Below are 24,372 nucleotides of genomic sequence, written 5' to 3'. Positions count from 1 at the left end.
CTCTTTAACACCATAAGTTTGGAAAAAGGTGTTATAAATAAAAAACTATACAAAATACTATTAAAAACCCGCCGAATATATGTCAACCTATGTCACGGTAACAAGTGCTACTGCTACGGTAACATATATAGAGCGAGTTTTTAACAGTATTTTATCCGGTTTTTTATTTATAACATCTTTTCCCAAACTTACCGTGTTAAAGAGAGAATCAGACGCCATCTTGAATGTTCCAATATATCGGTAAACACTGTATGGTTTTCGAGCTGAATAAACATGTTAAATTGAATAAAAACACGAAAAATATATCCAGTTTGGTAGAAAAGTAACTTATCTTGCCTTTGATAACATTTATTTGTTATATATTTGTTTTTTGACAACTTTTTCGAATCTATGTGTACAGTAATACAAACCTATTATTATTATTATTATTATTAGTATTATTATTATTATTATTATTATTATTATTATTATTAACAACAACAACAACAACAACAACTATTATGTAACTATGAGAAATGTGTGTGAAAGTTTGCGCGTTATGTTAATGTAGGTTCACACTGACATGATACACCCATCTGCGTGGCCTTGCTAAAGCTTTGCGAAGGCCACACCCCTCTCTCCATCGCTCCTCAAAACTATTTGTTACACACAAAAAAAAAAAAAAAAAAATGTGATTATTAATCGAATTTGAGCATCACTGTTTAAAATTATAAAAAGCAAAATTTGGGGACAAAGTACATCTGCAATTTTTAGGGATAGTGTTCAAATTTTATATGTAAATTAAGCATAAAACCCTCCTACTCTCCCTCGCCTACATTTGTGTCTTTTTTTTTTTTTTGTTTTAGACACCGACCTGCTTTTTTGCACTTTTAAACAACGAGATTAGTTTACATTATTAAACTTGCGGAACGTAACGAAACAGAAACGCAACCCACTTAATGTCACCGTGACATTTATTGGTTGAATTGCTACCAGTATGTTGTTTAATTTTTTCTTTTTGAGCGATTATCGAAACTCCATCGATGACTAACTCATGTCCGCCATTTTGTTCTCGTTCTAACATAGCACGAGACTACTTGTATTTCGAAGTAAATAAACACTTAACAAAGTTAAACCACAAAAAAAAAAAAAAAAAAAAAAAAATCGGTAAATGTTACCTTACGCTACATCTGAACACCGACCACTCTAATTTGTTTTTTTTAGGGGTATTCGAGGTCGCTGACAACGAATCTGATAATCAAACTCATCGCAAATTTACCGTTTGCATGGTATAAACCTCAAGACCTTGGGACTATTTTACGCCAATTTCACCACCTTCAGTACTGTTTTTCTTACGTAATGCGTTTGCGTGCGAACGGGCGTAGTAGACTTCCTTGCTTGTCCGCCCCAACACCACCTCGCCCCCGCCTCCTCCCCAATGTAAACAGAAAACAGTAAAATCTCCTAAAAATGTTAAATGGTATTTTAATCGGTAAATGTCGGTGCGTTACTTAAAAAAAAAAAAAAAAAAGACGGTTAATTAAACTGCAGAAGCACCTGTTAAGCTACACAAGTTCGATAATGGAATCCCCCCCCCCAAAAAAGCATGAAAAACATAAAAAAGTTTGGTGCTTATGTTTTTGTAAACCGCTCATGAAAACTTTATTTTTTAGATCAATTAAAATGCATTAAAAACTACGTAAGAAAAAAATAAAAAAAAAATATGAACCACATATATATAGAGTAGTGGTTGATGGGCAGAAATCAGAGGCCCACAGTATTAATGCTGGAGTCTCTCAGGAGTCCATCCTGTGCCCAACTCTCTTCTTGATCTACACCAATGATCTCCCAAAACACATACTAAAATCATTCGCTGACATCAATGCTGATGACACGACTATCTATGGCAACACATCAAAGGCCATAAATGACAAAGTTCTCTCTGATTCTCTCTCCTAAGATCTTCAGCGTGTGGTACAGTGGGGGAAGAGGTGGCTGGTTACCTTTAATGCATCTAAGACCAAACTCCTATCCTTATATCATAAACGCTCTGATCCCCATCTGGCATCGATTGAAATGAATGGCTTTCGTCGAGGGGAGGCCCCATGTTTTGATAAGCTTCTGGGTTTGACCTTTACTCCTGATCTGAAATGGAACACATACATCAAGTCTGTGGCCAAGGTCGCTGGGAAAATGGTGGGATCCTTCTACCACTCCAGAAGATATCTCACTAATGATGCAATTCTCTATCTATATAAAAGCCAAGTATGTCCAAGGATGGAGTACTGCTGCCGCATCTGGGCAGGAGCTGCTAAAAACAGCTTATCCTGCCTTGACAGAGTACAAAATAGACTTCGTGGTTTAGTGGGGGATGCCCTTTTCTCTTCTCTGCAATCTCTCTCCCACAGAAGAGACGTTGCGAGCCTGTCTCTGTTTTATCGTTATTTCCATGGCAAGTGCTCGTCTGAGCTCCATTCTCTGGTCCCCCCTCGCCAATCTTTCACGAAAAACACCCGACTAGCTGAAACCACTGTCAATAATTTTCCCCACTCTTTATCCGTGCCTAAATCAAACCGTAGATTCCATGAACAAAGCTTCTTTCTTAGAACTGCATGGCTGTGGAACTCTCTGCCGCTTGCCTGTTTCCCCCCCCCCCGACTTCAACTTGGATGTCTTCAAGTCCAACACAAACAAATTCCTGATGAACCGCCCCCTTAAGTAATGACACCTTATCAAATCTCCAATACTAACTAATACTACGATACTATCCCATTGATTACTGTACACACACACACACACACACAATAACCCTTATCCCCGAGTGGCTTCTGGGCCTTGATAAGTGGTGACCACCATGTAAAAAAAAAAAGAAAAAAGTTTCTTATTTCAAATGGCCGCTTAAAGATTCCTGCGCGATGTGATAAGTCACTTCACTATGCCCGTTGCTGTTCACACGCAAACACATCATGTAAGAAAATCACAAGGTCTATGGCAATAGAGATTCAACAGCAGCAGCAGTGAGATGCTGGTAGCTCAGTGGTTAATGATGCGAGCTGACACCCTGGGTGTGCCAAGTTCGAACCCAGTTCACTTAGAAACGTTGGAAACCTTCATGTAAGTACATGATATCTTTCTAGAAAGAATTCCTAATGGAATACAGGGTGGAACAATAAAATTGTTGCCTAGAAAAGACGACATGATTCCATTTCCATTTGAAAAACCTGTTTTGTTTTTGATGCAGACCATGTACTAGTTGACCAGTTGTGTACAAATCCCAAGAGCTATAGAAGCCTTGTATCATGTCTGAAAGTGACACAATATTCAAAGAATAAGGTCGAAGATGCGCTGCTATACAACTCGTGCTCTCTACCGATCATGAATCGACATGAATAATTGGGACATGCCCAAGGTGATGAAAACAAAGTTTCCGGCCACGGTCTTTGATGTGGTTTCAAATGAGGGCCACCTCATGCCACCTCACATCTTTGAAGTCGGCTTGAAAGTGAACACAAAAGTGTACCTGGATGTGTTGAAGAGTGTGGTGATCCCCTCGTGCAATCAGGTGACCACTGGCAGTCCTTGGGTTTGGTAGCAAAACTTGGCGCCAGACCACAAGTCCAAAGAGAGCTAGACTTGATTTCAGAAAGAGTGCTATGACTTTGTACCGTTCTCTCAATGGCTCTCCTCCTCCCCTGACCTGAATCCATTAGCCTACTTTGTTTGGTCATACGTTGAAAACATCCCCAACATGACCTCCCACAACATCAAAGTCAGCCTGATCTCTGCCATCTGCTGAGTATTCACTGAGCTCCTGCTGGCAGTTGTGTAAAAGGCATACTCACAGTTCCGAACCTGTATCGAGGTGGTGATTGAGGCTGAAGGCGGCTACATTGAATAGATGTCAGCTCTACTACATGAATTGATTTTTCAATAAAAGTTTTAAAATAAGGCTGTAGTATTGTTTTGAACGTACAAAACCCGCTAAGATTATGCTCATGTTCGAACCCATTTTTAAGAATGTGTTCAACATTTGAACAGGATGCGATCCCAGCTCTGATTGTCAAGTATGTGATCACATTACCAAAACACGAGGGACAGAGATGGTGAGGAGGAATTTGAGGATGAGAGACTCATAGCTCTGCTGAACACAAGTTTAGTAAAATTATTTGCAAATTATTCTTATTTACTTGCCTCTCCACTAGGGAAGAGTTAGTGACAAGGCCTTTTTTCTTTTTTTTTTTAATGAGGGGAAAACCCATTTCCCCCAAAAAAGGTACTCTTAACTGGAATAAAAATAAAATTGACTCAGTCTAGAAGGATATCTCCTTTACTGATCAAAATGTATCAAAACAGCAAAAACTTGCTTAGTCATAATCACAGGAAAGAACTTTCCTTTTACTCTCTGTCTCAGTACCAAAAACCAACTGGAACTTCCATGAACAAGGTTTCTGTTCTAGGGTAGTTAACACCTCAATATCCATGGACAATATGTATTCTTCTAACTTATATAATGCCAGACATTTCTACCTTCAAGCAGAGAGTACACTTTTAGTTTAACTGCTTGCAGTGAACTCCAGGACTCTTTCATCTTATAATTGTGACCCCTTAAACCAGACCGAAACATTGGCGATCAAAGGATTTCGAAAAAGGACCAACAAGGATTTCTTTTGGATAAACGACTAACATTTATTAAACAGACTCATATTTTTTCTACCTTCTTTGAAAATACAAAGATTGGCTCCACAATCGTTTTTCAACGAGACAAAAAACAACCCTGTAAAAGTTTCTTTTTCAAAAACCGTGAGTAGAAAAAAAATTTAATTACTGTGACTTTAAAAATTCTCTGTTGACTTATTTTTCTCGGTAAAACAACAAGAAAAAGAAAAAAATATACAAAAGTAGATTAATAAAGGATTGAAACCGCATTCACTCTATTATGAGAATTCTGGACAACAACTCAAATTCTCGACTGGATTTTCGTTTTTATTTCAAAATTTAAAATAAATTCTTAATTAACTCTTGTTCTCCATGGAAAATTGAACATTCTTTCTATTAAAACCACATGTTAAAACCACATGTTAAAACCACATGTACATGACGTTTTCTTCATTTTTGAGACCTGGATTTGTCTTGTGATTCTATTTATTTTTTTTCAAAATGGAAGAGCGTTCGAGGCAACTTGTTGAAATGATGCGTTTACAGCAAGCTCAGACATTAGAGTTGCAAACACAAAATATGGGAAGACAGAATAAAATTGAGGATAGACAACTGCAGCTGATGAAGTTTGTCAAAGAAAAGCAGAGTAAGATGCAGAAGGAGTTAAATAGATAGCGAGAAATGGAGAGAAAGAAAAGAGAATGATGTGTTGTGTATAATGTTAAGCAAGCGTTCAACAACCAACCTGTTCAAGTTGGTGTTGGTTTATAAATATATGCTCATATGTAAATTATACTTAATTTGCATATCACTACAGAGAAGAAGAAAGAAGAGAAAGAGAAAAGGAAAGAAAGGAACTCAACAAACAAATACTCGAAATGCAGATGCAGGCAGAGGAAAAATTGGAACTGCTAACTAAAGTAATAGCAAATAAGACAGTAACAAGTTAAACCATTTGTTTTTCCAAACCGCAATCTGGTCGGCATTCAAAACATTTTACTACATTCTGGAAAAGGATTTGTAGTTTTGAAGCCTATTTTCGCAGATTTGGTGATGTATTCAGGACAGATTGCAAGTCATGGAGTGAGCAGATGAAGGTTCACCTTTTATTACAAAAATTGGGAGCTGCAGAACATAACAAGTTTGTGGACTACATCAGCCTAAAACAGACGAGTGAATTGTCCTTCGACGAGGCGGTGAAATCTTTGATGGAATTATACTGTCCAAAAACGAACTTATTTCATAAAAGATGGAAATGTATCAATCTGATCCGTAAAGAAGGCCAAGATTACACCACATTTGCTTCAGTCGTAAATAAATACTGTGACGACTTCGGGCTATCCTCATTGACAGCCAACAACTTTAAGGTCCTAATTTTCATTCAAAGCTTAATGCCGACCAAGGACGCTGAACTCATACGCTGAGCACTAAACAGATCCCAAAAGGAAGCCAAATATAACCCTTCAACAATTGGCATAAGAATGCCAAAGGATCATCTCAGAGAAGCAAAACTCCAAAAATATAGAAGTGGCAGGAGTAGCACACATTAGAAAGGTATGAAATAACAAAAAATCTTACTCTTTCAACAATCAAGTGAAAGCCAAACATAACTTTCCAGAAAAATCTCAAAAGAAGCTGGATTCACCGACAGAACAATTGTCCATACCAGTTCCAGAAATGTGCAGACGCAACAGACTCACATTGCAGACTAAAAGGACCCTGTGGTAGCTACTTAAAAGCAACGAGGACTCAAGTGGAGGACGAAAATGTACGGTAAAAATCAAGGGCAAGGATGTTAGACTTCAACTTGACAGGGGTTCAGATTTTTCCATTATAAACCATACTTGATGCAAAATTGGAAAATCGAGGATGATGAGTAAGTTGTTTCTTCAGTAACTGGAGGAAGGATAAGATTTGAGGATGAGGTTACTACTCACGTAACGCTGAAGGGAAAGACACTGAAACTGGATCCAAAAATGGATAACCTTACAGCCGAAGCTGAAAAACTAAAGAAAGACCTGAAAGAGTCATTCACTAATGTTTTTCTAGATAAACTAGGCCGCTGTACAAAAATAGAAGTGAAGTTCAAATTACAAGATAATGTCACCCCAGTCTTCAAAAAGAAACGGAGTATACCGTTTGCCTCTATGCAAAAGATCAATGAAGAACTGAAGAGACTTGACAAAACAGGAATTTTGACTACAGTTTACTACAGCAAGTGGGCTGCTCCCCTATGTATGTAAAGAAAAAATCTAAGGATATCAGAGTCTGTACAGACTTCTCGACTAGGTTGAATGCAGCACTAATGGATCATCATTACCTGATACCCAGTCCCGAGGAAATGTTTGCTAAACTAAATGGAGGGAAAATATTCTTAGAAATAGATCTGAGTGAAGCGTACTTACAAATTCCCGTTGAAGAAGAAAGCTCTAAACTTAATAGGAATTATTTAAATTCAATAGATCAATTGGAATCAAAGTTGCACTAGCTATCTTTCAACAGATAATTGATACGATGTTGAACCGCCTTGATTTTTCCATTGAGTACTTGGACGATATTCTAATGAAAAGTGAAACTATAGAGCAACATAGAAAACACCTTTTTCAGGTATTCGAAAGGATAAATGAGTATAGCTCTACACTTAAAGATACTAAATGTGAATTTTTCTTTGACAAAATAAAGTACTTAAAGCAGATAATAGACAAAAATGGGAGATGGCCCGATCCAGAAAGGTCTGTAGCAATAAAAAATATGCCTGAGCCACACAATCTAACAACAGTACAAAGTTTTTTAGGCTTAGCTAATTACTACCAGTCCTTCATTCCCAATATGCACACATTGTGCGCACCTTTAAACAAACTATTTATGAAGGACAAGGTTTAGAACTGAACTATGATGGCATTCAAAAAGCTGTAAAGGTGCTCACATCGGAACTATTCCTGACTCACTACAACCCAGATTTAGACATATTTGTCGCATATGGAATCGGCGCGTGTATCCTGCAAAAAATGTTGGACGGATCTACAAAACCAATAGCACACACATTGAGAACTCTACTACCTGCAGAAAGGAATTATTTCCGGATAGAGAAAGAATCCTTAAGTATCATTTTCAAGATAACAAAATTCTACAGATACCTGCATGAAAAACACTTCAAACTACAAATGGATCACAAGCCGCTGATCTCTCTCTTTGGCTCGAAGAAAGATCAGAGAGAGATTACAGTTGGATCCTATTCAACACTGTGAAAGAACTCCCTGTTACCCTGGACAATATAATGAAAGAATCCAAATGTGATGACTTCATAAGAGAAACCAAGGAAAAACTGCAGACTGATGAACAAGTAGCAGAGGTTTTCTCAACATGCGACCAGGTGTTATTATATCAGGAGAGAGTAGTTGTTCCAGCGACCTTCCAAAAGAAAATCTTAAAGGATTTTCACACAGGACACCCAGGCAGCACCAAAATGAAAAGTTTAATGTGTTCATATGTGTATTGGAGAAACATGGACAAGGATATTGAAAAAAAGGTGAAATCACGCAGAGGATGTATACTAGCTGCTAAAGTCAACCAATTCAATTTAGCTCATGGCCCAAAGCAGACTACCTGTAGTCACAGATATATGTGGACTATGTGGGACCATTTGATGGATAGTACTGCTTTGTAGTAGTGGACAGTTTCTCCAAATCGCCAGAGGTCTTTAGGTGTAAAAGCCTGACTACTGACTTCACTATAAAAACTCTTCATGAATTATTTGCACGGTTCGGAGTTGCCAACTGCTTAGTGTCAGATAATGCCACTTAGTTTACTTCCAAGTGGACCACATCACAACTCCGACATACCACCACAGGTCAAATGGGCAGGCCCAAAGGTTCATAGACACCTTGAAGAGGGCTTTGAAAAATACAAAGGACACTCCATCTGAAAAGACTTTGCAACAATTTCTTTAGGTGTACCGCATAACTCCTAACAAGAATACACCATCCCAAATGTTTCCGGTGGAAGTGATGTTTGCTAGAAAAATATGGCTAGTCTTTGACAAATTGTTGCCATAACAGGTAAAACCCGCAAAGACAACTGTTCCCACAAAGAAATACATCCTGGGAGAAAAAAATATTATTCCAGATCCACAAGGATAATAAGAATTTCTGGGAACAACGATCTAGAACAAGATTGTCCGTATGGTCAACATGGTGGAAGGATCACGTATCACATATAAGTAACACTTGAACCATATAGGCAAATGCACTTCAGTCAAGTGAAACTCTGCCAGAAGAACAGATGTTGCACCTACTGTATGACATGTTTGACCTAGAACCCTCTCAAACATGTACCGAAATACGTCGTTCTGGAAGAAAAAAGAAATTGACGGACCCCTTGGAGGTCAACTCGAGAAAGAAAAACTATAGGGATATTTTGGGGAAATAAATCTTCGGAGCGGGTTGTTCTGGGGCAGTTAACACCCCTATATCCATGGACAATATGAATTCGTCTGGCTTATATAATGCCAGAAATTTCTACCTTCAAGCAAAGAGTACACTCGTTCGGCCTGGTGGCCGGAGTGTGATGTCTGCTCTGATGCTGCACTCAGGTTAAACTGTTCTCAATCAATGGAGGGGGAAACCCTTCTATACTAAGACAATTTTATTTTTGCATACTGCCAGAGTGCCCTCTTTTGGGGGAGATGGTTTTCTCTCACATTAAAAACGATCTTACGTCACATTTTGTTTTTGTGGGGAAGCAAATAAATACCAAGAGTACACTGGTAGTTTAACCACTCGCACTGAACCCCAGAACTTTTTCATCTTATAATTGTAACCCCTTAAACTGGACCACAACAGTTTCTTCCTTAGAACATCGCATCTGTGAAACACAATACCATGAGTCTGCTTTCCAATAGACTACAACATGGTCATCTTCAAGTCTAATGTAAGCAAATACTTGAACCGCCTTCTTGTATAATCACTTTCTCTTAAGTAATCTTCAGCCCATTCTACTCATTATTTCCGATCCTGTAGTGGTGGTGACAATCATCTTTCAATTGGCAATCTATTTAACACTTTTGTCCTTGAGTAGCCTCCAGGCCTTGATAAGTAGTAACCTATCAGTAAAAAACATCAATAAATAAATGAATAAAATAATAGCTGATGCTATATAAGAAAATAAGAAAACACAGGCATAAGAAGTCCAAATGTGGGTTATATTTACTTTGATTCAAAGTGTGGGGGACGATTATTGGCAAACTGATAATCTCTTAGACCCTTATCTTTGGGTGGCTCCTAGGCCTTGATAAGCAGTAACTTCCCGTTTTCCCTTTCTGCACTAAAAAAACAAACAAATGGAACATACACAAAGTTTCTTCCCTAGAACATCTCATCTGTGGAACAAAATACCATGAGTTTCTTCCCAACCAGAAAACATTAGTGCTCAACAAAGCTCCAATCTTTAATCTTCCTCATAAAACATTCACAGCACAAACTCACCTGGCTATAACAACAGCAAAAAAAGCGTTCATTTCTCTTTGGGTGTAATTGATGTAATTTGATGTAAAAATACTCAAATGTGACAACTATTGAAGTTCTTTATTATTCTTATAATTGCTTCCATTATTTCAGGAAAAAAAATCACCAACATCTGCTACCATCATAAGAAAAGCATCACTTTCTATTGAGCAATGATTTATATGCTAAGAGAAGCGTACAGCTGTTTCTGCTTATTATCATTGTTATGTTACAGATTTACCAATTAAGATGAAGCCTCTAAACTTTTAATGATTGGAACTGAGGATACTAAAGTATTATGAACTGAACTTTCTCAATATTTTTTTGGAGAATAATTCATTCTTATCTGAAGAATTTGACTAAATTCACTCTTTCACCTAATATTCACGTGACATAAATTGGGATAAATACATAACTGAACATGACTGTGTGTGTTAACTCACTGTGACATTGTGATTGCCTACATATTGGGGCCAAAGTTGTTTGTCGATCCATCCAGTCAGTGTTTCAATGAAGAGTCCTCAAACAAAGCAAAACCAGAACTCTATCTTATAAACAAAATAGCAGGGGCACCCAGCATTGCTCGGTAATAAAATATGCTTTAATTTATGCAGATTTCATATTTATTATTATAGAGTCAATTATTTCATATCATATTGAACCCAATATATAGTCATGATTTCAAAAGTAAAAAAAAAAAAATTGAGTGCCATCAACTAGAATCAAAACTAAAATCAAAGCCTAACAAATGATTGAAACTATGTCTACAAGTTAAGCAAAGACTGAAGTTTATTTATACTCAATGTGATTGGACTGTGGAAAAGAGTGTGAATTTTATTATATACAAGCTGGTTTTCATGACAAGAACGTTTTTAAAAAGACAAGATGCAAGCAAGGGTGGTTGGACGGTTAACAGAGTTTTATAATTATATAGATAATACATGTCTATTTTTTGATGGAGTTTACAAAAAGTACCTACTTAGTTGAATGACAAACGCAACATCAGCTAACTGTCTGATCAGACCAAAACACATAATACCAACTATAGAGTCCTTTGGCCAAGAACCTTCAAGGGAGCCACCTGGACTAGCAAGACAAACTGGCTTAGTAGCTCTCACCAAAATCAACTGGCTGCTCTCCAACTCTTCCGGTTACAAATTCTAGGGTTAACTAGCTGTAGTTGTTCCGAGCAAAGAAATAAAAAAGATAACAGCAGAGAAGCTTTCCCAAGTAAAGAATTAATCAAGTCATGTTGGAATTTTTTTTGTACCAACAATTGTGTATCCCTATGTATATATCTGTTAGATTTTTATTCTGGTTCATGAGTTATATTTGCTGTATTTTGTACCTTTATTAAACTTGATTTCATACATTTTGATATTTGTACGAAACTACCATTAAATTTTAATAAAAAGCAAGACTAGCTCCTTAAATGATGCCATCAAATCCAGTGCGAAAAATCCGCTTTTTCGAATTCTGCCGACCAGGAGAGTGAACGTGCACTTCATTGCCTGCCGTGAACAAGGATTCCTGAGCCTTTCCTTCTGGAAGTACAACCTGGCAAGAAGAAAACACCAGTTGCGACGAGGCGAACACTTCCTTAAAACTTTTATATACGCGCCAACAATATGCATATTTTATGGGAAAAATTTGGAGTAATTTCAAAGCCTTTAAACTGACAGTAAAAAAAAAAAAGGCAAATGACTCTATAATCTATATTCAAACATACCTGAATTGATTTTTTGGCACTTCTAAACTAGTGGGACGAGATTTTGTAGTCGATAAATGGAGCTTTCAGATTAAAAAAAAAAACAATGGTTTCTAATATTTAGCTTCCAAATTATGTAGGCGAAATTACCTGAATATTACTGAATTATTAAAAAAAAACAACTTTAATTGTATTAGCAGATGAAAAATTGCCACCATCTTGTTTAAATAGAAATGGAAAATTGCCTCCTTTTTTGAACTCTGTGTATTACGATCATTTTCATCAAATTCTATTTTTTTATCATCTTCAATAAATAACTTTCTACCTTATCGCTTTTTGTAATTTTTTCATATAATCATCTTTAAAATATGAGGAATACGTAGATACCATTGTTTTAATGTGAAATTCAGTTTTACGAGTTCCGAAATTTCGTCCTAGTAGTGTAGAAGCGCCAATTAAAAAAAAAAAAAAAAAATTTTTGAAATAAGGCTTTAATGTTGTTTCCTTTAGGGCGACAACTTTATCGTTCCACCCTGTAGAGAGGGAATACTGGACAAGCACCCAACCATCTTCTGGCAAACTTAATTCTTGTCAGTTCTAAATTTCTGAGATGAGGATTAATCATTATTATTTGCAAGGACCCGTTGTGCAGTGGATAGAGTACTTTGATGAAATTCAGTCGTAAAAAATTACATTCCTGGAGATAGAAGGTTCAATCCTCAGTGCGGGGTAACCCAAAAATATGATTGCGAATTACTTAGGACTTCTTAGTCGTGGCTGACGGAACAAGTGCTTGCTACCCCCATGGATTAAATAAGGCGTTACATTCGAGATTGCCGAACATGACAAGATACATCTTAAGAAGGTTTAAGGTTACTTTAATCGAAATCTTGTGCAAATAACACTCAAGATGAGAACAGTAGTCCACAAAATATACATAATCAATCCTTGTCATCTTGTAGAAAGCAGAAGGTTGGAATTTTGTTTCCATGATATATAGAAAAGTCAAAATAGTGCATTTCTATCTGTTAGTGGTTAAGATTTTTGCGATTTCTATTATCCTTGTGCTTTATAATAGCATTCAGCTATCAACAATATTTAAAAAACCTTCATCAATGTTAAGCTTCTCCGACTATCTTCGACAACCTCTTGCTTACTGGAATTACTGCAAAGTACTAAGTGTACTGGAACATTAATGACAGTTATCTCCCTTGATTATTCTAGGTCATCATTGTTAATTTTGTGAAAAAAAACCCAACAAATTTCATGGTTGAGATTTTTTTGTTTTTATTAAACTTTTCTTTATTTCCTAATAATTCTAATAAAGAAAAGATGCGGAAAAAGATGTAGGAAAAATGCTAAAAGGGATGAAAAAAGAAAGAGAGGCACGAAGAGATTTATATTCATACTAAACTTTTTGTTAATTAAAAACAGGCAAAATTTATATAGCCCGTTGATATGAAACGAGGGTTTTATGCCAAATTTATGATTGAATGCAGTTCAATTTGTGCTCATTTTTTTGCATTAAATACTAATCCCTATTAATCCATAACTGTACGTCTAATGGATACTATAATACTTAGCATGTTGCACTATATAGCAAAGGTCTATACAAAGTTTCAACCAGAATTGGTTCAGTAGTTTCTGAGAATTGGAACAAACAGACTAAGAGAAATATATGCTGACTTGTCTATGCAAAATTTTATTGGGTGATTGGAAAGTAACTATTAAGTTCCTTTTATTTATTACTGAAACACAATTCTTACAAGAAATGAATATCATAAGAAACAGTAAAGCATGAGGTTTTATTAAAAATTCAGTATGGGTGCTAGCATTTGACACTAGCTTTCCAAAACGCTTGGGAACCGCATCAATTGATTTCACAAGGAACTCTTTCCTTATGGTAAAATGTCAACACTGATCTATGCTAAAAACCAAGTACGTCCAAGAATGGAGTACTGCTGCCACATCTGGGCTGGAACTGCTAAAAACAGCCTATCCTACCTCGACAAAATAGACTTTGTGGCTTAGTGGGGGATGCCCTTTTCTCTTCCCTGCAACCATTCTCCCACAGAAGAGACGTTGCGAGCCTTTGTTTTATCGTTATTTCCATGGCAGGTGCTCGTCCGAGCTCTAATCTCTGGTCCCCCCTTGCCTATCTTTCACGAAAAACACCGGTCTAGCTGAAACCACTGTCAGTAATTTTTCCCACTCTTTATCTGTGCCTAAATCAAAATGTAGATTCCATGAACAAAGCTTCTTAGAAGTGCACGCCTGTGGAATTCTCTTCCGTTTGCCTGTTTCCCACCTGACTACAACTTCGATATTTTCAAGTCCAACATAAACAAATTCCTGATGAATCGCCCCCTTAAGTGAGACACTTTATCAAATCTCCAATACTAACTATTACTTCAATACTATCCCATTGATTACTGTACACACAATAACCCTTATCCCCAAGTGGCTTTTGGGCCTTGATAAGCGGTGACGAATACTATGGTGTAGATTTAAAATCTACATGTCACAACTAAAACAACTTTTTTCTTCTCTTCATCAAAAATATTGCTAATGGAATGCGAGATTTAAAGGAAAAAAAAAATAAATAATGGGGCAGCCCCCCCCCCTTTCTTCATCTATTATATAAATCTCACCTGTCTGTTACTGTGTTTTTAATTTTCTTCCTTTAAAGATTGTAATGTTGGGTATGGGGCAGCCAACATTGCCCTGCTTTTTATTGAAACCAACCGAGAACTCTTTTTAGTATCCTCGTTGTTCCCTTAAGTGCAATTGTCTGGATCTCTTTTGCACTTGGTTCACCAGGAATATTAGTTAGGTAGGACTTCAGGTTCCTCTTCATAAGCCCTGTGGCACCTATAATAACTGGTATGATTGATATCTCTCTAAGATTTCAGTTTCATATCGCACATGAGACTTTGATATTTCGTCTGTTTCTCTGTTCAGACCGCCATCATTAGGAACACTCATGTCAATCAAGGTTGTAACTCTCTCTGACACGTGCTGCTAGTTGAGCTCATGTTTGTGTCATTTGAGCCAGAGATATATTAAATAATGGCAATACTCGAGAACAAGTTGCTGCCATCATGTCTGCCTAAAACTTTTGACAGAGGCGACCGATTTTCACAAGATTAGTATCATTTTGAAGCCCAAAAACATTAATTCCTTCACCCTCAACTGGGCACTTTTCTATAGGGAGAGGTCGCTTTTTTCGCTGATATTTTCGAAAGTCATCGCATCTTTTAGATTGTTTAGCCTTAATTTAAACCCATTTCACTTCCGGTTTGGCGGTGGGCACAACAGCTAATGCATCCCATTTTTTTTTTTTTTTCACTTTCTTTTCCTCCTTTGCGTTATAGGTTTTTTTTTAATGCTTGCAATTTTCCCTTTTTTTTTCTTTGCTCAACCAACATCCTTATACACACCTTCACTTTCTTTTCTGCCTTTGCAGTACAGGTTTGAGCCTGCCTACCACAATTTTTTTTTTTTTTTTTTTTTTTGCTCAACACATCTCCAAACACCCAGGCTAGTCTAATACACAAAAGGCAAAATGGGCACTCATTTGTATATATCCACGAGAGGCTTTTTGCGTCGGTTAGATTCTAGAAGTTTTCTTATACTTCCTAGATCGTAATATCTCAGATGTTTGTCTTTTTCGTATAAATAAAGCAAGACTAATCGAACGAAAACCCCAACTACTGGCCTTCGCCCGGGTAGTATCTGTTCTGTAATTGGTCTTTGGTCAATGTCTCTCCTGTGGAAAAAGTGGTTGCATAGAAGAGAAAAGAGCATCACCTAGAAAGAAAGTAGTTCATTAACATGTAACTGCTGCTACTATAGCAACTACCAAGTTAAAATTGAAAGAAAACAAGGATGGCGACTATATGTAAATACTATATGTAATACTATATGTAATATTGCATGTAATACTATATATAATATTGTATGTAATACTATGTGTAATACTATATGTAATATTGCATGTAATGCTATATGTAATGCTGTATATAATACTGTATGTAATACTATATCTAATACTATATGTATATGTAAAAGCAATGCTATTTCTGCAATTCATCTTTTTGATTGACTACATTTAATTTGAACACTTCACACTGCCAGTTGCGTCATCGTGTAGCGGCAAGACGTCAGGTTTTCTTTCACTTTCTTTTCTGTCTTCGAGCCTGCCTACTACCACTTAAAAATTTTTTTTTTTTTTCAACACCTACAAACACCCAGGCTAGTTTCTTCTAAAAATTATATTTCAGTAATAAATTTCAAGTATAGAGAGTTATTTTCCAATCATGTATATAACACGTATATTAAATTCAAAGTGCGGCAGAAATACCTTCCACATTTTAAACTATTTGTTGCTAATGCAAGTGCCAGTGATGTTTTCATTTAGCTAATAACTTGCCATTTTTATTACATGTACCCTCATCAAGTAATATAGTTTGGACTGGTGCACATCGGGCTTTTACTGGAGAAATGTTTTTGGAAAATGGTTGATCTGTAACTGCAACACAAAGAGCATGCCGAGTTCATTAGAAGTTAGGATGGCATGATGCTGTTCAAGATAGATAATCTTGACAGCTATGGTTGCAAATTCCAGAGTTACAAGGTCGCCATCTGGGAGACTTCAAAGTGTTCAAACGCCAGACAGTATTCGAGCTGTGAGACTTTCGATTATTCAGTTTCCTACACGTTCAGCTAACAAAAATGCTTTGACCTTGGGATTGTCTGATCAAACAATCACAAAAATTCTACACACTGATATGCAGTTCGATCCATACAAATTAATGATTGCTCAGAAATTGCCCGAGCGTGACTGGGAAGATTGCAGGTCAAAATGCAGCAGACATATTTCCCACAACCTGTACTAGGTTCCTGAATTTTTGAGATGAGGATTAATTATTCATATTTAAATTCTTTGGACTATTGTTCTCATCTCTTCACAAAGGAACCTGTGGCGTAACGGATAAAATATTTGATAAAATTTAATTGTAAAGTTACTCTTCTGGAGGATGAAGGTTCCATTCTCAATGCGGGCGATACTCAAAATATGATCATAAATTATATAGGACTTCTACCTAGTCATGGCTGATGGAACGAGAGCATGCTATCCCTATGGATTAAATAAAAGGTTTTTTTTTAACCCTGTTTAAATGCAAAAACTTACTGAAATGTTTTCAAAAATATGTTACAAATAAAAAGCGAAACCCCCACCGTAAGGTGAATGGTTCATGCATGCACAGATGCTGAAATCATTTAGAAAGATTATTTTACACGACCTCCCATCAGATTCTGCAGTTGTTAAGGTAGAAAAAAAAAATGAATAATTTGTTCTAAATTTCACATAGGTGTCAGAGTTCATGCCTTTTAAGACATTATCAAAATCATTCTTACTCAATTTGGATTTCAAAAGTTTTAGCGAGGCATACAAAAATACATCTCTCCCTTATATCATAAATAATTATAAAACTGGACCATTTGGGCATCCTTGCTTGAATCGTGTAATAAGTAATTTTACCAAGAATTCTTCATGTTTTGGTTTCAGTTCTAGCTGATGGCACTGAAGTCATTTTTTTTTTTACTTTTGAAATCACTACTATATTGGGTACAATATAATAATAATTGATAGAAAATTGACACTAATAATATATAAGAAATTTGCATAAATTAAAAATATATTTAAAAATGTATTTTATGATCGGGCACTTCTACATATATCTTTTAACCAATCTATTAAAGATCTTAATTTTATTTCTTATTGATCGATTTACACTCCCACGCTCTATCCAAACCCGTTTCATTAAATCTTCATTTTTCCTCCCATTAATTCTTAATTCTATAGGTGGCTATTCCAAACTATTCAGTATCTACAATTTATGAATATCTCACTTTTATTTAGCAAACCTTGTACATACAAAAAAAAACAAAAAAACTTCTATATAGCTTGCAATGTATACTTTAATAAAGGCACAAAATTCTAAACATGTATTGAGAATGGTTGAAGTGAATACTGTAATACATACAAAATACATTATGCAATAAGTACATAATAACAGTATATTGTATTTATTTGCTTCCCCACCAAAGAAAATTAGGCACAAGGCCGTTTTTAATGTGGGGTAAAAACCAGCTCCCCTAAAAGTAGGCAAAAAGGGGGCACTCTGGTTACCAAAAATAATAATTGTCCCCAGTATAGAGGGTTTCCCCTCCATTGACTGGTACAAATTATCTTAAGTGCAGCATCTGCAGAACAGATACTACACTTTGATCCCAGCCCGAAGGCCAAGAACAACAGTATATTTTTCTCAAAAGTGCAAGTGCTCAATATTTTAAGATTTCATTAAAATAAAAAAAAAAAATAAAATGAAAAAAATTGTCAAATGTTATTTATTGTATGTCATGTACATTTCATGCTTCATGGATTCGGACAAAATGGAGAAGAAAAAAAGAAAAAAAGAAAAAAAAAAAAAAAAAAAAGAGAGGAAGTTGATAATTTATATTTGGAGATCTGACCTTACTTCAGGTTCAACCCCCTTCCCCCCAGAAACTATGTGACTCAGGGTAAAGTTTGAAAGTTTCCTAGTTTGACATAAGAGTCTCAGGTTTGACTATTTGATTGCCAAGTTTGAAACAATGAGCATGAAAAAGGTCGAGGGTTACATTAGCTGAAACGTTGATGAGAATAGTGGTCCGAACAAGACAAATAGGCTAAAATTTATCCCTGCATGAGACATGACACGTATGTAACAGGTAAAGACAATAAATCATATTGATAACATTTATTTACTTTAACTTGAGAGTGATATCGAGACAGAAGTTGAAGAGAAGCTAACTTAGCTGAAGATTTTCATTTCCGCTTCTTGATCTTCATTTACTGGTAAATTCGGTCTCATCTCCCAGCTCAATGGTGTTGATTTGAAAAAAGACCAGATAATGAGAATACACTGGAAAGGTGGTGGCCCTTAAAAGTTATCTTAATGAAACTTGACCTTTATATCTTGTACCTGGAAGAGGACTAGGAACCCGTTTTAAACCATGTTCTTTAAAATATATAAGAATTTTTTTTTTTTTTTTTTTAAATAAAATCAGTTGGAAAGGGGCAATTTGCCATGTTAAAAAAAAAAAAAAAAAAAAAAACGGTTTTAGAGGTCAAGAAGTCTTCACAATGAAGAACAATTTTGCTTGGCTAGGTTTCATTTTTGAGTTTTTCTTTTTCTTCAATCTGTTGACCGCGGTATATGATCAAGACCTCTTCAGTCGCGATTTGTTTTCATCCGTGATGAAATAATTTTTCCATATCCTCCTCTGCCTTCATCAAAATCTGTTCGATATTCGTCTCGTACCTGTAAAAGAAAAGTGAAAATCTTAAATATGCATAAAAGTCAAAATACAGATATGCTAATCATGTTGCAATATTTAGATGCAGCTGCGTAAAAAAAAAAAATTAGAATCCGAAGATTTCTGCATGATTACCTAAATAATCATCAGATTTTGTTTTACGTTGACAGATCGGACTAGTATTCTCATCTTGGGTGTTATTAGCACAACGTTTCAGCCGCTGCAACCTGCGACCTTCTTCGGCTGTTGAATACAGGTTTCCTTTTTCTCTACTAAGGAAAAGAAGAATGTTTTCAACACCCGAAGAAGGTCGCAGGTTGCAGCAACCGAAACGTTGTGCTAATAACACGCAAGATGAGAATACTAGTCCGATCCGTCAACGTAACACAAACATTCACATCTCATCTCAACACTCCAGAATTGCATCATCATATTTTGTTTAACATCAATTTCATATACAGCACAATCTTGTTGATATACCAATTCTCATTAAATCATTAAAGTTAGGCAACATTGAGCCTGGCCAGTACCAGATGGGTGACCATTTGGGAATAGTAGGTGCTGTAAGTAGGAGGATATCGACACCTCCCTGCAAAAACCTAATGTCGTCATCTTCATTGATGGGGATATACATGCAACTGGGTACAGCTCGTGAATTTGATATTCACTAGAAACTTCTTCCTTTGGAGGAAGCTGGTTGAACCCACCATACATATAACATCAGTTTTACATGCTTGCATATGTTAGACTGTTTTAAGAAATTGACTTTCCAACTAATATATCTTTGAACAGGTCTTTATTCAAGTGAAGCAATGTACAGGATTTAAAAAATTTTTTTTTTTTATACAGTATATTAACCCTTTTCCTATTTAATACCGTATCCGGTAATCTTGGAAACAAATTTTTATGCTTCTAGTTGTTTATATCTCTAAATATATAAACATGTTTAGTTTAGTTGTATAGCAAAATTGCTTTTGATTTTGCAGAACAGGATTGAGTTTTGCAAAAAAAAAAAAAAAAAAAAAAAAAAAAAAAAAAAAAAAAAAAATCAATGTTTAGTGCATTCAAGTCAGGAAGCCAACATCGTCAGACAAATAGATCTGATAGTACCAGACAGGAAATTGAATCATGAAATTCTATCATTTACATCAGGTTTCAACGTGCCATTGTTTAAGGTTATCTTTGTTATTACAAGTTTTTCTCAGCCTTTTCCTCTATTGCTCTCAATTTTTGAGAGCCTGAGAGGACAGTAACATGATGAACCAACGTATTCCACCCCAACTGAGGAGGTAATGCCTTGGATGATGGCATCATGGATAATAGAACAGATACCCCTCCCCCCCTTAAAAAAAAAAAAGAGCATTAGAAATAGTACAATTAATAGTATAGTGTGATGCTGCAAAGAAGGTAGGCTCCATGTTGCATCCTTGTGCCTATTTTACAAGCATTTTAATGGAATGTCTTTGATGAAGTCATTGTACTTGTCCCCACCCTTCGACAAACCCGTTTAGCAACAATATCCTATCCTACTTCTTAACTCGCAGAAGTTTAAATGTAATGTAAACAAAGATCTCGTTTATCTCACATAGTACCAACAGGGTTCCAAATACTAGCCTCATACATTCAACTGGCAACATATGCCTGGTTTTGGAGTGAACAATAGTAAAAAAAAAAAAAATAAATAAATAAATAATAATAATAAAAAAAAAATTATTTTTTTAAAAATGCATCTGGTATTGATTAAGGTCCTAATTTTCATGAATTATGAACATTACAAAAACAAAGAAAAAAAAATCAAAACTAAATTCATGTAATGCTGTAATTCGAAACATTAGTTTGTTTTAGATCAGTATCAGAGTAAAAATAATTATGCTCCGAGCGAGATTTAAATACTGTTTTTACATAAATTGTAACAACCAACAAATACATGAGAGCAAGTATGAAAAAAATAATGCTGATACATTTTTTTTTTTTTACACTTCTTTTACACCCCCCTCCTCCTCCCCTTTCAGAGTTGAATGTTGATTAGCCAAAGGCACTGAAAGAAAGGAGAGGAAAAAAAAAACGAAAAAAAAACCCACAAATCAAGACCTTTTTCTTTTTCATTAGTGCAGAAAAAAAAAAAAAAAGTTATTAAATTAATACCTGCTGATTTGGGTGATGGTATTAAAAAACTTCTTTTTTTTTTTTTAAATTCAATTTTCACCCCGAACAAGGCACAGTGCCACTTTGAAGTAGTGGCCTACTATCGAGGACATAAGTTGCTGGGGTATTATGAAGGGAGATGAGTAGAAAGATGTCTGTTCACATTACACTTGAACTTCTGCATGTCAGTACTGTTGGGAAAGCAGAATCCCGGAAAGGAGTTCCAAAGTTTAGCAGTTCTGGGGAAGAAACTATTGGAGTAGAAGGCGTTCTTGCACCTAGGGATCTCTGTGAAGGGGTGGGATTTAGCTACTTGTCGGATTTATCGGGGGGTACAAGTGCTTGTAGTTTGTCAGAGCATTCACCATTATTGTAAGGGTGTGAAAATTGTTTCATTTTCCAATATTTTACAAAAAATTGTTTTTAACAACTCTGATTACTATTTACCTGCTATAACAAAAGAAACAATTTTTATACATACCTTGTAAAAATATTAATAGGACACCAAATAATTTTTTTTTAAAATCTATAAGATAATATATAGAATAGTATAGCTTACCGCACAATTACTCTATAGAAAGAATAAAATTCATCTATATTTATTAACTTCTCTCTGAAAGTTGTTGGAACCAGCTTAAAAATTGTGAAAGTTGCTAAAATTGTTTTTTTCAATGACGTATAAAACTAGTGTAAGGATGATTAATCGGAATCGAGAATAGGAAAAATTGGAACTTCTGGCTGTATTGGAATCGGAAAATGTGTGCCTATTTTTCAATGTGTTTTTTTTTAAATTTGATTTTGTATATAAAAAAAAAACTTTCAGTGCTGGGAGTGATGATAAAATAAATATTTATTGATTTTAAATTACCAGTAAAACTAAAATCTACAGATCATCTCCCACAAGTGTGCTTTTACGTTTGAGAAAATGTCTGCACATTTAACACTAATCTGGAAAAAAAAACACTTTATAGAGAATTATAAAGAATTGGAATTGGGAAAAATATCGGAATCGTCCCATCACTAGTATCCATTGACTTAATGTCAAAACATCAATGTAACTGTTAACTGCTTTGCTCCTTACCATATTGTGTAAATCTTTATCTTGAATACAAAGTGTTTTATGTTTTTCTTTCTTTTTGTTTTATTAAGAGGCAGTGAACTTTAAATTAAAATAAGTCACATTTTTTTTTATAGAAATATGTGGTTTATTTCGAGGATTAAGTTTTGGCATTTTTATAATTTAAGTACAATTTTGCATTTTCCACATCTATAGACGCACAGTTCTTAGTCATGATTTTTTTGCATACGGAGCTTGACTCAAACTTATTTAATGAAAAAAAAAGAACAGGCAGCTGATGATGTTTATCGCTTGTAGAGATGACCTGACCGTGATAATGAAATTGTTTTGAGGGTCGGAGCTGGCTTGTTAGATCGATTCAAACTCTTAAGTATTTCCCGCATGTTGGACATCTGTGGGATGATTCTGTATCAGAGATGCTGACTGCTCCATCTTTTCTAATGTCATGTTTTCTCTTGCGTTCTTCATTGTGTGCCGATTCAGCAATAGTAGCCCCTTTGTGAATTGCAGCACGCCAAGGACATCTGTCTTGGGTTAGTTTTTCTCAATAGTTAGAATACAAACCTAACTGATTGTCCTCAAACTGCTTCTGCTGTCCTTCAGCATGTCTTTTTCCTTTGGACAGGTCACCGTAAAGGAGCTGCTGTAGGATCCTTAAATTAGGCATGCGGCATATATGAGCTGCCCAACAAACCTGGTACTGCTGTGACAGTGTGTACCGACAGAAAGTTTAACCAGGCTAAATCCTCAGTGCGTGATATCTTGTCTTGCCATTTGATTTTTAGCAATCTACGGAGCCAGGTCATATGGAAATAGTTCAGTTTCTTGGCATGTCTGGCATATACAGTCCAAGTTTCACAAGCATACATGAGGATGGTAAAAATGACAGCTCAGTATACTTAGAGTTTGGTCTGCAGTTGAATTTCCCTACACTCTCACACAGTGGTTCTGAGATGTCCAAACGCAGCACTACCCTTGCCTAATCTGCAATCGACTTCATCGTTTATGTGTACTGCCCACTTGTCCACAGCCTCTAGGTCAATTTGTTTGATATACACGTGTATGTGAAAACACTCACCTGTCCACCTGTCTTTCCTCTGCCATATTGGCGCCCTTCGTGGAATCCAACATCCCAATCTGTACGAATTATACGATCATCAAGACGTGTGCCGTTCACATACCGCATTGCATTCTCTGCATCTGCTCGATCATAATATCTGAGGTAAAACTTAAAGAAACACACAAGATAATCATTTCAGTCATCATTAGGTGCTACCGGGTTCAGAAAAAATAGTTAAAAGAAAAAAAAAAAAATCTGTCGAATATGTACCCGGTGAACCAAGTGCAAGAGAGATCAAAACAACTGCATTTAAAGGGACAGTTAGAATCTTAAAAAGATCTCTCGGTTAGAGTCTCTGACATAGTAGGTAAATATCATCCAGTAGCATGACTCATCCCTAACCAAAATAAGAGAAGAGTACAAAAAAAAAAAAAAAAAAAAAAAAAATGAAGAGTACCAAAGAAATATAACGTGGCCATTACGCTCAAACCGTGTTTGTTACACTTCCAACCTCTCTTGGACCCCCACACTGTGCGGCACTGTCGCAAAGGAACAAACAAAAATAAATTTGACTGCTTTTCTTTCTTTCTTAATTGTTTATTATGGTTTTTTTTCTTTCTCCCCATCGACACCAGCTTAAAGTCTCTTGCTGCCACATATCCATCTCATCTGCCGTGCGTTTTTCTTTCTACCCCACTACACGCTGGTCATAGACAGACATTTCTCGTCTGACTTTACACATTTATCTTTTTCAACTGGACGTTTTCTTTTACCGACCACGTGGTATCATTTTTCCTTTCTCTTGTTGTGCAAGCTCACGTACACTTCCTAATTTGCATATGTGCCTTTTTTCGACTACTGCTGCTAATATCTTCGCAAG

General features: G+C 35.9%; 1 protein-coding gene across 1 annotated transcript in view; it reads right to left on the bottom strand.

Annotated features, from left to right (window-relative positions):
* Positions 1-18,242: 18,242 nt before the first annotated feature.
* Positions 18,243-24,372, bottom strand: part of LOC145291228 (nuclear cap-binding protein subunit 2-like) — a 17,021-nt gene continuing 10,891 nt past the window's right edge. Inside the window, exons 3-4 of the mRNA XM_080136823.1 lie at positions 23,511-23,649; positions 18,243-19,214 (exon numbers count right to left, since the gene is read on the bottom strand). Coding sequence (XP_079992949.1) covers positions 19,125-19,214; positions 23,511-23,649 — 229 coding nt within the window. The 3' untranslated portion in view covers positions 18,243-19,124. The remainder of the gene's footprint in view (positions 19,215-23,510; positions 23,650-24,372) is intronic.

The sequence above is a fragment of the Euprymna scolopes genome, chromosome 12 (assembly GCF_053919585.1).
Source record: "Euprymna scolopes isolate OS-2025 chromosome 12, ASM5391958v1, whole genome shotgun sequence".
Taxonomy (NCBI): domain Eukaryota; kingdom Metazoa; phylum Mollusca; class Cephalopoda; order Sepiida; family Sepiolidae; genus Euprymna; species Euprymna scolopes.
Note: the sequence above shows the minus strand (reverse complement) of the source record. Positions and strands in the feature narration are given on the sequence as shown.